This window comes from Candoia aspera, chromosome 1 (assembly GCF_035149785.1).
Source record: "Candoia aspera isolate rCanAsp1 chromosome 1, rCanAsp1.hap2, whole genome shotgun sequence".
NCBI classification, from domain to species: domain Eukaryota; kingdom Metazoa; phylum Chordata; class Lepidosauria; order Squamata; family Boidae; genus Candoia; species Candoia aspera.
In genome coordinates, this window is record NC_086153.1 from 208,080,902 (window position 1) to 208,098,264 (window position 17,363).

A 17,363-nucleotide genomic window follows, 5' to 3' on the forward strand; every position below is an offset into this window, starting at 1 on the left:
AACACTGGCCTGACATATCCATGTTTACGTATTGTTTCTAATGCCTGTCATGTCACGAACCCTTTTGGCCACCCATTAATCCAATGCAATTTAGCAGGATTGATCAAGCCTTAGGAGGGCTGTCATAATAGGGCTCTGTAGAACCTTTCCTTGTTTTATCTGTCGAATCATACATTTCTGGATTGCTCTTTTTATTTACATTTTAAATAAATTAAGTAAAACAACAGAGAAATTAAAAGAAGGAGAAGGGAAAAGAATACATGCACATATTTAAAATAAACCTTACACTAGAAATGAAATGAAATCATATGATGATTATAAAAAGATTTTTTAAAAGATTTTAAAAAGGCAAAGAAGATTTTAAAAGATAAAAGAAAAAGCATTATTAAGAAAAAGCATTCCAATAGCTCCCTTCTCTTTCTTTTTTCCCGATTATTTTTCCTTTTTTTTCCCTAGCTACTTAAATATTTTTATACTATAGTTTAAGAACAACTTTTCTGGGTTGTTCTTGTTTTCGGAATCCACAGAAAAGGACATTCATTCTTCATGGCAACTAGCATGGAGAGGAAACAGGCCATGACTATTTCGACATTGTTTCTGCAAAGGTTATGATCAGCAGCTTCTCCTTGAGGTACATTAAAAAAAAATGAAGCACAGTGAATTCTGCTTAGAGATGCATTAACTCTATTAGATAGAATCATAAGGAATATTCAGAAAATGTTAGGCAGAAACAGAAGATGTCACATTTATATGAAGATAAAAATCACTTTGCTAAGTTACACTGTTTTGCTCTTTGGTAACACCCTGTATTAAGGTGCAATTTATAACTACTTCATTATTATTTATGATATGCAAGCCACTTTATAGCAAGCTTGATAGCAACTTAAATTCATGTATTAAAGATGCAAACACAGGGTTTAATACAATTTACATCTTATAATATTCTTTGTAACAGATTCTCATCGCATCATCTGTTAAGCATTTATTACTAATGCATTTTATAACATACTTTATAATACATTATTTGAGGAAGTAGTTGCATTTAGAGATCATTTCATAAATAAGAATAAAGCATTTATAACTGGCACCTTAATTTAAAGCGTTACCTCCGCATTACCAGAGAGCCACTCACCATCCGTCTCACTTTGCAATTATTCTCAAAAAGCACCTCTTAATAAAAGATACGCTGAGTTCTATTTCCCTTCCGCTCTCATCTGATTAAAAGTTTATTGAGCCATTTTCTTACATCTGCTCTCAGAAGTCTGAGGCTTAGCAACGCTGCATTTTTTTTTATCATACCAAACTTTTTTTCAATAACACTTCTGAAAAGATGAGACATGAGAAAGATAACTGCTTACCAGATTGGCCACAGCTGGCTGTTTAGATTCTTTATGAAATTCTATTTTCCGACCAGTGAGAACAAGCCAAGAAGAAGTCCAGTTTTTCCTTAAAAATATATATAAATGAATGCATCAATTAAACTCATGATTTTGTTGTGAAGGCCATAGTTGCTTTTGTAGACTAGCGCTCCAAAGTATCTCCGAATCAGAAAAGTAGCAGACAGATATATTTATCCAATAGACTGAAGGCAAAAAATATACAAGGGAGAAGCATGGAAGGAGAAGGAGAAAGAGGAAGAGAAATGTCATTATCTAAAAAGAAAATGTCTGCTTCATCTACCAATCCTGTTTAACCTGAATTCATAGTTTTTGAAACTGGATAGTATCAGAAAATGCAGGTAAGAATATGTTCAATATTCAATAAAGGTCTCTTTATCTGGGATCTACTGGAAGAAATTCAAACATTTGTAGGATTGCAGCTAAGAGGAAGGAAGGGGAAAGAGTCTAGAAGATTGCTCATTCAGTACTGGATGTACCTATGACAATATTAACTTTATAATAAGATCACTGAAGCTGGGCTGAATGATAATATTTAAAACTCACCAAACCTGAACTTTTTAAATTAATAAGATACCAGGGAGCTGGTCCATGAAGGAGGGTTTTTTCAGCAGCTAGCAAATTTGTATACCTTTATTTATTTGAGAGTCCAGGCTGATCACAAGGTAAAAATAACCATAAACAAATACTAACCATTGAAATATAAAATAATTAATAAAGCATATAACAATATCTAATCAGAAAATGTAAATTTCCAGGTAAATAATTCCAGTATCAGACCCAAGTCTGCCTTACGGCAATTACTACTGAACAGAATTTAGCAACCTTTCTGATTATTTTCAAAGAGAGGTCCACCAGAACAGGGTGCCCAGATTGATGCATGGGACAATTCAGCTAAACATGAGGAACAAATCCATCTGATCCCTCCAGAGAGAGGCAGAGTTAGTTTGTAAAGGGATGTTGTTATATTTGCCATCCAGAACCATACATGGCATGGCATTAAGTCTAGCAAATGAAAACGTCCTTGTGTGTGAAACAGAATATTTGAGAAAGAGTTGGCTAGGAGAGAAGGTCTTCTGCATATACTGTCCTTACAGTAGTGGGGAGCTAGAGAGCAGGAACTCAAACTATTTCATTAGATAGCCTTAAGGTTCAAATTATGACAATTTTTGTTTGGTTTTTCCAATGTAGGGAAGATTGGAAAATGATTCCCAAATATTTGAACTCCTAATATTATTTATCTTCCAATTATGCTTATAATTACTGTGTCTCTTGGTAAACACAACTTTAGTTTTCAAGTAAATTATGCCCAGTTTTCTTTGCTAGCTCTTGCATACTCTGCCTTAGGCCCACTTGGGTCAGATATAAAGTGACTGCATCATCAACATATACAATTATACTTCTCAAGAGCAGGGGATAGAACCTGTTTTTGTTTTATATAGAGCTTATGTCATTGACACCTTTGAATTTTGGTGTTGGAGAAGACATCTGAGAATACTGTGGACAGCCAAGAAAACAAACCAAAGGATCATCGAACAAATCAACCCATAGTTCTCATTCAAGGCACAATTATCCTACTTCAGACACATTATGCGAAGACCCAGCTCTCTGGAAAAGGCTCTAATGCTGAGAAAGGTGGAAGGAAAGAGAAGAAGAGGATGACCACCAGCAAGGTGGATGGACTCAGTTACAGTGTCAACAAGTACACTTTGGAAGACCTGAACAACCAAGTTAGGGACAGATCGTCAGGGAGAAAATCTGTCCATATGGTCACTAGGAGTTGCAAACCGCTTGTTGGCACATAATCATTTATGTCATTGAAACACTGTATTATTTCCATTTGTTTTCTAATATAGTGACACATAAACAATAAAACAGGCATTTCTAAATAAATATAATTATAGCATATTTGAGTATTTTCTCAATTGAGTAAAGAAGTCTGTCTCTCAAGTTATTGTGGCGTACTCTGAGAGGAGTTTTCACCAGTCACACTAGCATACTTTTGCTTTCTTTATTCCTTGGATAAGACAAAAAGAGTGGGTAATAATAAAAGAATCACAAACCATGGAAGACAATTATACTTGCTTATATTTCATATGTGTATATAAATGAGATTTTTGGCTGATACGGCTTATCTTGCAGGGATAAGAAAAACAGAGCAAACCAGAATGATCTCTTCTACAGAAGGCTTTCCCTCCCATGCATCTAGCAACCCAGCAGAAGAATGGATCCCTTCTCATCACCTGAGGTTGAAAACTACAGATCAAGAGCACTCTGAAAGATGCATAAAGCACTATATAAAGAAATATATAGCATCATTTGCTCCATCAGGGGAAATCAGTTCAGCCAAAGCAGTTTTACACATGTACAGATGGGTGAATGGCAGCTCTGAAAAAAATCATTCAGTTGGCAGCAAAGCGGGGGGGTGGGTGGGGGGAGGGAGGGAGGGAGAGAGAGAGAGAGAAGGCAGCCGAAATGGCCCCACCCCGGCACTCTTCAAGCAAGAAAACAATGTTCGGATTTGGTTAGAAACCTAAAAAGCAACACATTAGAAAGAGACATCATTTAGAAAGCAACACAAAAATGATGTGAAACAAAAGAAAATCCTGCAACAATCAAATTTAAGCCATCTGAATCATACAGTTGTTACATACAATGAAAAACACTGATCCTCAGAGGTGCATGAAATATAGCTTCAGAGTTTGAGCTATTTTTTAAATTGAAATTTCAATAGCATTCTTCCTGTAATCATTATATTTGCATTCTAGCAAATGGACACCTGATGGCAGCACATTATAAGATCAATGTGGTTTATATTGCTATATATCCTTAAAGATACAGGTTTTTAAAGTTTCATCAGACAATTCCAAGTTTAGCAGAAGAATGTTGGCACCTCCAATGTTCCTGTGTTTCACCTTAGTAACAGGAAGTGACAATGTAGGAATAAACACTTGTTTCTAAATTCCAGACCTCTTATTTTGGTCTTTATATGTGTGGACGTATACAGTAAATTTAAACCATGGCAGACGCGTATTTAAAAATAACATAAACTTTTGATTATATTTTGGTACATTTGGATCCTTGGTTGGGCTGAACTGGTAACTTAGATTTAATTCTCTGCTCAACTACGATATTGGGGTGTTTTTCTCTGCCCCCCAGAGCAAATTGTAAGGAAAATGAGGTGTTGGCCACAGGGTCAACCCTGAGTTTTCTTTGGCTGAAGGACAGGATAAAAGTGCAATTTATATAAATAAATACATAAATATATAAATATGGTAACAGCCCTTTGAAATATTACAAAAAGATCAGAATCCTTCATAACTGGAAAATTCATATTAGGACAACACTTTTATTATGCTAATCCAAAAGCAACTGAGGTATGTGGGAGGGCCCATCTGTTTGGTGACTGTAATTATCACATACAGTAGGGGTACCATCTTCCCATAAGACTATTTAACTTACTCCTCGATTGACTTGAAAGGCTGTCACATAATGTTCCACATCAGCATGTAACCCTTTGAAGAAAAGCAAAGTTTCACTCTCTGCTTAAAACTGAGTTGATACATCCACGAGACTGTATTGTCTCAGACAATGAGTATCTGAATTGACTGTGGATGTCAAAATCGCTATCAGGAAATGCAGCTAAGGGAACCCAGACATAAAATTACTGAGCTTCAGTTCCTCAAACACCTACTGCTTTAGCTCCCAAATCCCCTGACATATTTTCCATATTCAAATATCACTAATTAGAGATGATTAGTGGGTGCCAGTTTGCTTCCAGGTCCAATTCAAGGTGTTGGTTATGACCTCTAAAGCCCTACATGGCATGCGTCCAGGTTACCTGAGGGACCATCTCATCCCCATAACATCGACCCGTCCCACCCGATCATGCAGACAGGGCATGTTACAGATCATGTCGTTACAGGAATTCCACTTGATGGGGTCCAGGAGGCGGGACTTCTCTGCAGAGGTGCCCGCCCTCTGGAACATTCTGCCCCTGAAGATGAGACAGGCCCTTTGCTTCTGGCCTTCCAGAAGAGTTTGCCTGGGCTGGGAAGGGACATAGTTCTTCCTGGGGGTGGCTGGTGCCATGGTGCCCTCCCTACTAAACGAGATCTTGTTGCTGTTGGATTTTATATTTATTTACTTTCTATTTATATTGGCTATTTGTATGATAATTTATGTCTTTTATAGTTTTAACTTCCAATTTTTTTGTAAACTGCCTAGAGTGCCCCTTGGGGGGAGATGGGTGGTGATAGAAATTTAAAAATAAATAAATACATGAATGAATGAATGAATATATCCAGCTTTGGTTTGATAAGCAACCATTTCTCCTCCCCTCAAATTAGGATCCAGGCACAGGGATAATCGTGAACATCACTGATGTTTTAAGTTCTCTGCCTGAAGTGGAGAATAGAAATGGCATGCAGATGACCCCTCTCTTCCTAATACAGCACCTTTTATAACACCACATGATATATACAGCTCCAAAACGTTCTCCATTTCTGCTTTTTCAGGACATCGTTGCTGGCTTACACTTCAAACTTTTATATGGAGTCATGCTGGATAAAATTAAAATCTAAGACTGCTGAGCAGGATTCAAAATAAGGGACAAAACAGCATCTTCCACACAATCAGTTAAAGTTCTTGTTTCTTCTTCCTAATGTAGCCACTTCAGCAAAGGATCGTTACCTTGTCGTGGTGCTGGAGCATGAGCACCTCAATGATGCCATGAGCTAAACCGTGAAGGGCCACCCAAGACGGGAAGGTCATGACAGAGAGGTCAGACTAAATGCGATCCCTGGGGAAGGTAATGGCAAACCACCCCAGTATTCTTGCCGTCAAAACTAAATGGATCAGTACAACCAGAGATATGTCGGTATACCATCAGAAGATGAGACCCCCAGGTCGGAAGATGGTCAAAATGCTACTGGGGAGGAACAGAGGATGAGTTCAACTAGCCCCAAACGTGATGACGCAGCTAGCTCAAAGCCGAAAGGACGGCTAGTGGCCGACGGTGCTGGTGGTGAACGGCGAATCCGATGTTCTAAGGATCAACACACCGTTGGAACCTGGAATGTAAGATCTATGAGCCAGGGCAAATTGGATGTGGTTATTGGTGAGATGTCAAGATTAAAGATAGACATTTTGGGCGTCAGTGAACTGAAATGGACTGGAATGGGCCACTTCACATCAAATGAACACCAGATCTACTACTGTGGACAAGAGGACCACAGAAGAAATGGAGTAGCCTTCATAATTAATAGTAAAGTGGCTAAAGCAGTGCTTGGATACAATCCAAAAAACGATAGAATGATCTCAATTTGAATTCAGGGCAAGCCATCTAACATCACAGTGATCCAAACATACGCCCCAACCATAGATGCTGAAGAAGCTGAAGTAGAGCAGTTCTATGAGGATCTGCAGCACCTACTGGACAACACGCCTAAAAGAGACGTTACTTTCATCACGGGAGACTGGAATGCTAAGGTGGGCAGTCAAATGACACCTGGAATTACAGGTAAGCATGGCCTGGGAGAACAAAACAAAGCAGGACATAGGCTGATAGAATTTTGCCAAGACAACTCACTCTGCATAACAAACACACTCTTCCAACAACCTAAGAGAAGGCTTTATACATGGACTTCACCAGATGGACAACACCGAAATCAGATTGACTACATCCTTTGCAGCCAAAGGTGGCGGACATCTATACAGTCGGTAAAAACAAGACCTGGAGCTGACTGTAGTTCAGATCACGAACTTCTTCTTGCACAATTTAGGATCAGACTAAAGAGATTAGGGAAGACCCACAGATCAGCTAGATATGAGCTCACTAATATTCCTAAGGAATATGCAGTGGAGGTGAAGAATAGATTTAAGGGACTGGACTTAGTAGATAGGGTCCCGGAAGAACTATGGACAGAAGTCCGCAACTTTGTTCAGGAGGCGGCAACAAAATACATCCCAAAGAAAGAGAAAACCAAGAAGGCAAAATGGCTGTCTGCGGAGACACTAGAAGTAGCCCAAGAAAGAAGGAAAGCAAAAGGCAACAGTGATAGGGGGGGATATGCCCAATTAAATGCAAAATTCCAGAGGTTAGTCAGAAGAGATAAGGAATTATTGTTAAACAAGCAATGCGTGGAAGTGGAAGAAGACAATAGAATAGGAAGGACAAGAGACCTCTTCCAGAAAATTTGAAACATCGGAAGTAAATTCCAGGCAAAAATGGGTATGATCAAAAACAAAGATGGCAAGGACCTGAAAGAAGAAGAAGAGATCAAGAAAAGGTGGCAAGAATATATGGAAGACCTGTATAGGAAGGATAACAATATCAGGGATAGCTTTGACAGTGTGGTCAGGGAGCTAGAGCCAGACATCCTGAAGAGTGAGGTTGAATGGGCCTTAAGAAGCATTGCTAACAAGGCAGCAGGAGACGACAGCATCCCAGCTGAATTGTTCAAAATCTTGCAAGATGATGCTGTCAAGGTAATGCATGCTATATGCCAGCAAATTTGGAAAACACAAGAATGGCCATCAGACCGGAAAAAATCAACTTATATCCCCATACCAAAAAAGGGAAATGCTAAAGAATGTTCAAACTATCGAACAATGGCACTCATTTCACATGCCAGTAAGGTAATGCTCAAGATCCTGCAAGGTAGACTTCAGCAATTCATGGAGCGAGAATTGCCAGATGTACAAGCTGGGTTTAGAAAAGGCAGAGGAACTAGGGACCAAATTGCCAATATCCGCTGGATAATGGAAGAAGCCAGGGAGTTTCAGAAAAACATCTATTTCTGTTTTATTGATTATTCTAAAGCCTTTGACTGTGTGGACCACAACAAATTGTGGCAAGTTCTTAGTGGTATGGGGATACCAAGTCATCTTGTCTGCCTCCTGAGGAATCTGTATAACGACCAAGTAGCAACAGTAAGAAAAGACCACGGAACAACGGACTGGTTTAAGATTGGGAAAGGAGTACGGCAGGACTGTATACTCTCACCCTACCTATTCAACTTGTACGCAGAACACATAATGCGACATGCTGGGCTTCAGGAATCCAAGGCTGGAGTTAAAATTGCTGGAAGAAACATTAACAATCTCAGGTATGCCGATGATACCACTTTGATGGCTGAAAGCGAAGAGGAACTGAGGAGCCTTATGATGAAGGTGAAAGAAGAAAGTGCAAAAGCTGGCTTGCAGCTAAACCTGAAAAAAACCAGGATTACGGCAACCAGCTTGATTGATAACTGGCAAATAGAGGGAGAAAATGTAGAAGCAGTGAAAGACTTTGTATTTCTAGGTGCAAAGATTACTGCAGATGCTGACTACAGTCAGGAAATCAGAAGACGCTTAATCCTTGGGAGAAGAGCAATGACAAATCTCAATAAAATAGTTAAGAGCAGAGACATCACACTGACAACAAAGGTCCACATAGTTAAAGCAATGGTATTTCCAGTAGTAACATATGGCTGCGAGAGCTGGACCATAAGGAAGGCTGAGCAAAGGAAGATCGATGCTTTTGAACTGCAGTGTTGTAGGAAAATTCTGAGAGTGCCTTGGACTGCAAGAAGATCAAACCAGTCCATCCTCCAGGAAATAAAGCCAGACTGCTCACTTGAGGGAATGATATTAAAGGTAAAACTGAAATACTTTGGCCACATAATGAGAAGACAGGACACCCTGGAGAAGATGCTGATGCTATGGAGAGTGGAGGGCAAAAGGAAGAGGGGCCGACCAAGGGCAAGGTGGATGGATGATATTCTAGAGGTGACAGACTCGTCCCTGGGGGAGCTGGGGGTGTTGACGACCGACAGGAAGCTCTGGCGTGGGCTGGTCCATGAAGTCACGAAGAGTCGGAAGCGACTAAACAAATAAACAACAACAACAATGTAGTCTATTTAGAAACATACAGAAATTCCCTGTGGATTAAGAATAGTCATGTCTGTATGTATGTGTTTTTTTCCTATATTCAACTTACCACAATTTTCCCCATTCTTTCACATTAAAAATTGCAATTTGATAATAAAACTATGGAAAATCTGATATTTGGAGGTTTTGGGGGGAGGTGGAGGCATGATTTACAGCTCTATGAACTTTTGAAGGGTATTACTGGGAAAAATGAACTTGCTCTGCAGACCAAACTTGATGACCGCCTTTTCTCTGAATCTCCAGCCAAATAACATACCACTTTGTACGTCTCTTTATATTAGAATTGTTTAATGTCACCTACCTTAGCTTCTTGCCTTCATCTGCAATTTTAGCTTTTAGAAGGTAGCCTTCTTTGATTATCTGCAATAAAGAAGTGCATGCACAATGTTTATTTATCCCACAGTATTTCTGATGCTATAACACCAAATATTAGGGTCTCTCTTTTGTTTAAAACATATATTTAAAATGCAACTAAATTCCAGAAATTTTCTCACCCACATTTCAAACTTGCAATCTGAGGTATCTAGAAAAATAAAGCCCCCTGCAATTATATACAAGTTGGCAATAAAGATACACTATCAGCGTTAACATCTTTGTGCTTGCTTCCTGGTAAGCCTCCCAATGCTAATCCAATCCAATTGCCATGGCGGGCAATTACAATCCATCATTTAAAAATTTCCCAAAAGTAACCTCTCTTAAAAATTTGAGCATACAATTTGCACTTTTTAAATGCATTCATCTGAATTTCCTATAATGCTCCAGACCATTTAAAACCAAATGAATAACATATTGCACCAAAGGGGGAATGGAGTTTAATCTCAACAAATACAAATGTATGTGTGAAGGAAATAGTTACTAATATATTGATGAAGTTGTGATTGACAATGGTTGACCAGGATAGGAAAGTTTGAATTACAGTAGATAGCCTCATGAAAGTTGACTCAGAGTGAAGCTACTGTGAAATTAAAATTTGACGAAGATCATTAAAAAAAAGTAAATAAAATTAATTTGCTAATATTGTAATGCCTTATAGATATATTTGGTGCTTCAGTACTGGTCGTTGCAATTCAGACAGCAAGAGAACCACATATAGAAATGTTAGTGCTTTTATAACAACAGAAAATACAGAACTGTATAAATGTATGCACGGAGAAAGGAAATGTTTTCTCCTCTTTTTAAAATCTAGGTCCATTGTTGATGAAGTGAGGATGGCTTTAAAAGGCAATCGTACCAAGGAATGGAGGATAGAGCTATCAGTGTCCACTAGTTGGAATAGAGAGATATTTCCACCAACACCAAAGGCAGTATTCTTCTCAAGTTCTTTTGCTGGGGGCTACAAGTAGGGCTCATGTTTTCTGGTATGATTCCACCATAGAATTAGCTTACTTCGGCCTGAGATCTGATCAGTGTCCAATATGTGCATTTTCTCACAATGCACATTTCCAGCATTTGTTAAAATTGTCAATATATGGATAAGCTTGATGGCAACATCATATGGTATTATTCCAAGCGTGTCTCCTTATTCCTGAAGCTAGATCTGGGCATTACAGTAAATGGCTTCTAAAGTTCCAGCAATGTAAGAAGTCACTGAGTTATTGTAGATGATGTAGCTTTCTGTTGGCAAGCCAGATTCATAATCCCTAACTCAGATGTAAGAAGACAAGTAGGTAGTTATTTCCAAGTATGGACAGTTTGTTACAACCTGATCCATAGGAAAGTTACTGCTTGGTTCTGTGCTGTTGGGTGAAACCAGAGCTAGATTCCCCTTTGGCCAGCATCCATGTATGGGAGTGGTATCCTCTCTGACCAAGCTGTTTTTTTCACCCACAAAACCAACCATGGCCAGAGTAGGGACAGAGCAAACTATCAGCAGCAGAAACAGAAAGGAGGGGAAGAAAGCCACGGCCTTTTTCTGGGACAAGAAACCAAGCAGCAGGAGCACAATGCTCCTGGAAGCCAACAGGTGGGTGGGGCAATTTGCTGTGGAGCACGAGTTTCAACCCTGTGGGTAGGCCTCCAGCCAGAAACCATTGAACAGCCATTGCAAAGGGTACAACCTGCAGGCCCAGGGCCACGTACAGTTCCAAAAGTAAGGGGTAAGATAAGACCCTGTGATTTTTAATGTTTCAAGATGGGGGGGGGGGGGATGGATGAGAGTTACCATATATCTGTTACTTCCCTGGCAAGGTTGGTGTTTGGACCCTGATCTCTTTATCCAGCCGGGGAGCTTAAAAGATTTTAAAACTGCACACTCTTGTTTAAAAGACTAGACAGTAGTGTGCTGGAGCTGACTTTCACCAGCTTGCAAGAGCTGATGGTTAAATTTTCTGGAATTTTGTGAGCTAGTTGACAGCAGAGGTGGGCCTCCATGCCAAGTGGGACAATCGCTATTCTGCAGCTAGGAGCTCAGTGTGGTGGCAATAGAGCTGGCAGAGCCAGTTCTTTACTATTTAGCAGCCCCTGAGACTAGAGCAGTTCTTAAACTGGGGGTTATTTAGGCATATCCTGGGGGTAATGGAGCAATTTGTAATTGCTTGCTTGGATAATGATGATGGGAGACAGGAGGGAGAGCCACAGAGTGGACAACCGGTGTGTAAAATATATATCAGCCCACAGAAGCAGAGGGAGCATGGGAACCATTTCAGAAGGGACCCTCCCTCATTTTCCAGAGAATAAAAGGAAAGGAGGGGAGAAATACTTTCAGTCTTGCAAGCTTCTGTTAATGTAACCTTACAATAAAGATGGAGCTAGTACTCCTGGTTGTGCTTCTTGTCTGGAATACCTCACAGGGCTAACCTCTGTGGGTTGAGGATCCAGTCTGGGACTGCTGCTGCTCAGATGCTTGTGTAAAACAGCAGTCTGTGGGGTTGTTTTGGGGGGGAGGGGTAATGACATTATTCAAGACTAGGAAAAGGGGTAATTGGGTCACACAGTTTAAAAGCCAATGCACTTGAGTGACTTCTGAGCAGCCTTGACCCCCACAACCCTCTTCCTTCTTTCCATGCCCCTCATCTGCTTTTTTCCTCTCACTCATTTGACACTCTGCTTCTTTCTTTTCTCTTGCTGTCCATTTTCCTTCCTTTTTTCTCTGCCTTTCCCCCTCACCCTGTTGGGTCCATGCCTGCCTTCTGTCTGTGCCAACCCTGTTCTCCATTCCCTGCCCAGTCTGTATCCCTAGCCCATGACCCAGGCTTCCCCTGCTTTTCCCTGCCCTCCTAAACCAGACTGCAGCCTCTTCCACCCCCTGGCTCAGGAGCCAGACTTTTTTCATCTGTTGCTGTTGCTGAGATTATTAATACTGCTGCAAGGAGTGGGCAACAAAGGGGCAGGATGCACAGTGGGAGATATGAATGTCCATGACCATGTGCTTGGGATGTATGAGTGTGTGTGCACAGTGTGTAGTGGCAGTTCTACGTGGGAAATGAATGTGCTGGACTTTGAGCTTGCAGCCCCAATTTTGAGTACTGAGCTCAGTGGGGCCTTTGGGCCAATCTTTCACTCAAGCCAACCTACCTCACAGAGTGAGGGGAGAACTCCCTGAATGCCACCTTGATCTTTCAGAAAGAAAGTGGGGTATACATGCATAAATAAATAAGTAAATTTCTCACACCATTCTCCATGCGTTCTCTATGCAAAGACAATCACTTCTGCAGTGTCCCCCCCCCTTTTTTTATTTTCGGAAAGCTAAAATATAGTAACTCTAAAAATTAATACGTTTGGATAGTAATGTATTGACTTAGTTAAATATAAATTTAATATAAATTTTATTTACATAAATTTTATTTATCAAATTTGTCACCGCCCATCTCCGGAGGGACAAATTTAGTTTTTGTTATGGGCCCACTATTTGTGTTTACACAAAGGACACAGAGAAACCTTCATGAAAGGAAGTGATGCACCCTTGATGTGGTGCAAGTTACATATGGACCTCACAGAGAACACAATAAAAAATTAGAATCATAGAATCCAGAATTGGCATTGCCTCCAAGCGGCTGTTCCTTGCAGGAATTTAAATTAAAGCATCTCAGATCATTGGCTGTTTAGCTTCCACTTGAAGATATTCAATGAACGGGAACCGTACTATCTGTCTGGACAATTGATTCCATTGTCAAATTGCTCTTATTTTTAGGACTTTTTTTCCTAAGTGTCAAAACCTATTTTCCTCTAACTTAAATCTAACTTAAATCCATTACTCTGAGTCTAGAACAAGAAAGAACAGTTGAAGACCTTCTTTATGCAACATCTTCTCAGATATTCGAAGAGTAATATTGCCCACCTTTTTTATTTCTCTTCATAAAACTTGATATCTAGTCCTCTAATCACCCTCCTCACCCTTCTCCGATCCTGTTTCAATTTCTCTGAATCTTTCTTAAAATGTAGTGCCCAGAACTGGAAACAGTAGCTGAGGAGGGATCTGGCCAAAGCAGATAAAAGTATAACAAATTGTCTAAAGTAAAATAGTAGAATTTATATGTCACAATGGTTAGAGCTTGATTCAGGTCATATAACAATTGAGCTCAACTATGTACGCATATATGTACTGTATATATGTAACATATGTATGTAACATCATCAACATCAAAGAATGCAGGCTTGACTGGATAGTAAACTGTTGCACGACTCAATATAAGACTATCTGTAAGAATAAAATATGTTTATTAGCTTAATAGACACTTTTAAATTAAAATATTCAAGCAAGGCCACAAAAGATTCATATATAATATTGTTTGTTTTTATTAGCAAGTTTTTAAATATAAACACAAAAGCATATGAACAGCTGAGATTTTGAAACATGTTGGGCAACACATATGCTACATTAAGCATATTCTTCATGAGCCCCTGAGAATTTTAAAACTGTTGTTCAGGGTACTAATGCATGGGTTTGTTTATACCATTCAAACTTCTCTCAAGGTCATTGTTTCAGAAGGAAAACATGTATCCCCCATGTTTCTAGATCTGTACTGTTCCATACTGTGATCACATTTTTTAATTAAGTTCCCATAAATTAACTCATGTTTTCCCCACCCTGTAGCACCAAGATTATAGTAAACATCTGGTTTATTCATCTTCTCCTTTGTTACCTTATATATTTATACTGTACATTTCAGGATATGAGCAAAAGACATTATTTTTCCTCTGGCTAAAATCTAAATTGGAGAAAGCTTCTATTTACCATCCAAGCTTCAGATTTCTTTGCTATTTCCTAGCCTATGTAATTTATTCTAGATTTCTCCAACCTAGTGAGCTCCAGATGTTTGGACCAAAATTCTCATCAACCTTAGTAAGAATAGCTTTTAGACAAGATGGATAAACTTCATGGGAATTGTAATCCAACAGATTTGGAAGGCACCAGATTAGGAAGGTTAGTTTATGCAACAGAAGCTGGAAATAACTGGAAATTGCAATATTGTATTGATGCAAACTTAATAGTGATAAAAAGTAGGCATTGGGATTGTATCGTGCCTTCATCTTATCTTTTCCCTTGGTCTCATATAAGAGCACAGTTCAGAAATTAAGATTACTACATCTGAACCTGACCACATTATATGTCTACTGTGCTGGGAACCATCTGTTAAAATAGTTTCATCACAGTCACCCCAAGATAATTCAAGTTATCTTTTCAGCCATTTCACAGATGGATGATATGAGATTACTGAACATGAAATGGCCTTACAGCACTTGCTATCTCTTCTGCCTCAATAAATATCCATCATTTGTTTGTTTTTTCAGTGCTGCCTTTTCTGCAGTTAAGGAAATGTTGATGAAGGAGTAGCCCTGAACAGAAATAAACAGAGAAACAAGGCAGAAGGTTCAAGGACCTAATTTAGTTACTTAATTTATAAAAAGGATTAGCTAGCATATGTTTATTTCTTTGTATGTACTGTGGTATATCTATGTGCATCTACTGTCGCGTTTGACTGGTAAGAGCAGCCAGGAGCCTGGAACATCACCATTTCCAAGCTGTGCTGTAGCCTTAAAGGGACACTAAGACTGGCCACCCCATTCCTAAATCACCCAATTGATGCTAGGGAGAGTGGAGGGCAAAAGGAAGAGGGGCCGACCAAGGGCAAGATGGATGGATGATATTCTAGAGGTGACGGACTCGTCCCTGGGGGAGCTCGGGGTGTTGACGACCGACAGGAAGCTCTGGCGTGGGCTGGTCCATGAAGTCACGAAGAGTCGGAAGCGACTAAACGAATAAACAAAAAACCTTAAGAGAGGCTTTCTACAGCAAGGAGAAGCAGGTTCTCTTGGTGCTTATTGTTATTTTTGGGATCAATTTTTTTAAAAAAAAATCTTTTTAAGTTTTAGACTTTGTTTTCCATCCAAATATTTGTCCTTTTCAGACTATGAGATGGCCAGGCAGAATTACAAAAGGAAGTTCTTTATTAACAACCAACTATTTACAACAGAAAAGAGTCCTTATTAATAGGCAATATAATTCAGTCAAGTCCACCCAGGAACACAGGGCAAGGCTGTCAGGTCAAGAGTAGAGGAGATTGTGGCAATACAGCAAGACCGAACTCAGTTAACTCTCTCAATGAAGCAGCAAGATGGCAATAATGACAAAAATAATAAATACTTTTATATTTAGATATATTAATAAGGATCAATGTGGCTTTGTAGTGGGAAGGCAGATGTCAAATTTAATTGGATGAGTGCTGAATATAATAAATATAATATATAAGAATGGATTGAAAGCAGGTTTAATGAGCCTTGGATCTATTTAAGGCCCTTGATTGTGTGGAATGGCCAGCTTTAAAAATAATAATAGAAACCTGTGGATTTGGTGAAAGATTTAAAAAATTGATAAATCAATTATATTAACGAAATACTGAAATACTACAATGGTTGTGGTGAATGATGGAATGACAGATCAAATTTTACTAGCCTGAGGTACGAGGCAAGGTTGTCCCCTTTCCCCGATTTTATTCACCTTAATCATAGAAATTTTAGCCAATGTCATTAGAGGGGATGAAAGCATTAAAGGGATTGGGAACAAAGGAAAAATTAAAGTAAGCTTGTTTGCAGATGACACTTTATTAACTATTGAAAACCCCCTGGAGTCATTAGAGGGAATAGAAGGACATTTGAGAGAATTTGGGGAAATGACAGGGCTGCAAATAAATTGGTCTAAATCAGAAATGATGTTATTTAATTACAGTAAGAGGAGAGAGTGATGGTTTATGAGTAATAATAAAATAATATTAAGTTAAAGAATTTGATAAAATATTTAGGAATAAATATAACAAGAGAACTAGATAGTTTAGAAAAGGAAAATTTCCATAAATTAAAGCAAGAGATTAAAAAGTAGTTGGAGAAGTATAGGAAAATTAAACTATCATGTTTTGGCAGAATAGCAATTATCAGCATGAAGATTTTACCTAGAATAAATTTCTTATTTAGGATGTTACCAATTAAGGTATCAGAGATAGAGATGAAGAGCTGGCAAACCATGTTTAATAATTTTTGTAATGGAGATAAGAAAGCAAGAGTGAATAAAAATAGATGGTACAAGCCTCAATAAATGGGAGGATTGGGGCTCCCGAATTTAAGATTATATTGTATACAGTAGCTAATCAAATAAGATATATTATAGATGGAATGGTAGGATAAGGAGAGTTGAATTGGATGGAGATGGAAATGCAAGAATTGGAATGGAAATTGGAAAACGTATTTTTTAATAAACCAATTAAGAAATGGCTGGAAAGAGCCAAGAACTCCTTTTTAAAAAAATATTTTAAGGATTTGGGCAAAATATAAAGAAAAAATTAATGCCAGTTGTTTCCCCATTGACCCCAGTTTTGATGGTGGGAAAATTCCCTACAAATTTAAAGAAAGAATTGGAAAAGGAATTGAGGGAGAAGAAAATATTTCAAATAAAGGATTGGGTGAAAGAAATGAATAGTAAAGATAGAATAAGAGAGGTATTAAGGGGAAGAAAGATATCTTGGCTTCATTGTATACAATTAGAGAAATGGATTAAGAAGTGGATAAATGAAAATAAAGAATGTAGAGGCTATACAAGAT

At 38.7% G+C, this 17,363-nt stretch overlaps 1 protein-coding gene across 5 annotated transcripts in view; it reads right to left on the bottom strand.

The window, feature by feature from the left end:
* The window catches only part of ARHGAP15 (Rho GTPase activating protein 15), a 492,562-nt gene that overhangs the window by 402,243 nt on the left and 72,956 nt on the right, over window positions 1–17,363 (bottom strand). For all 5 annotated transcript variants that reach the window (XM_063318398.1, XM_063318397.1, XM_063318394.1 and 2 more), the window contains 2 exons: window positions 9,634–9,692; window positions 1,359–1,446 (listed from right to left, as the gene is read on the bottom strand). In XM_063318398.1, coding sequence (XP_063174468.1) covers window positions 1,359–1,446; window positions 9,634–9,692 — 147 coding nt within the window. The remainder of the gene's footprint in view (window positions 1–1,358; window positions 1,447–9,633; window positions 9,693–17,363) is intronic.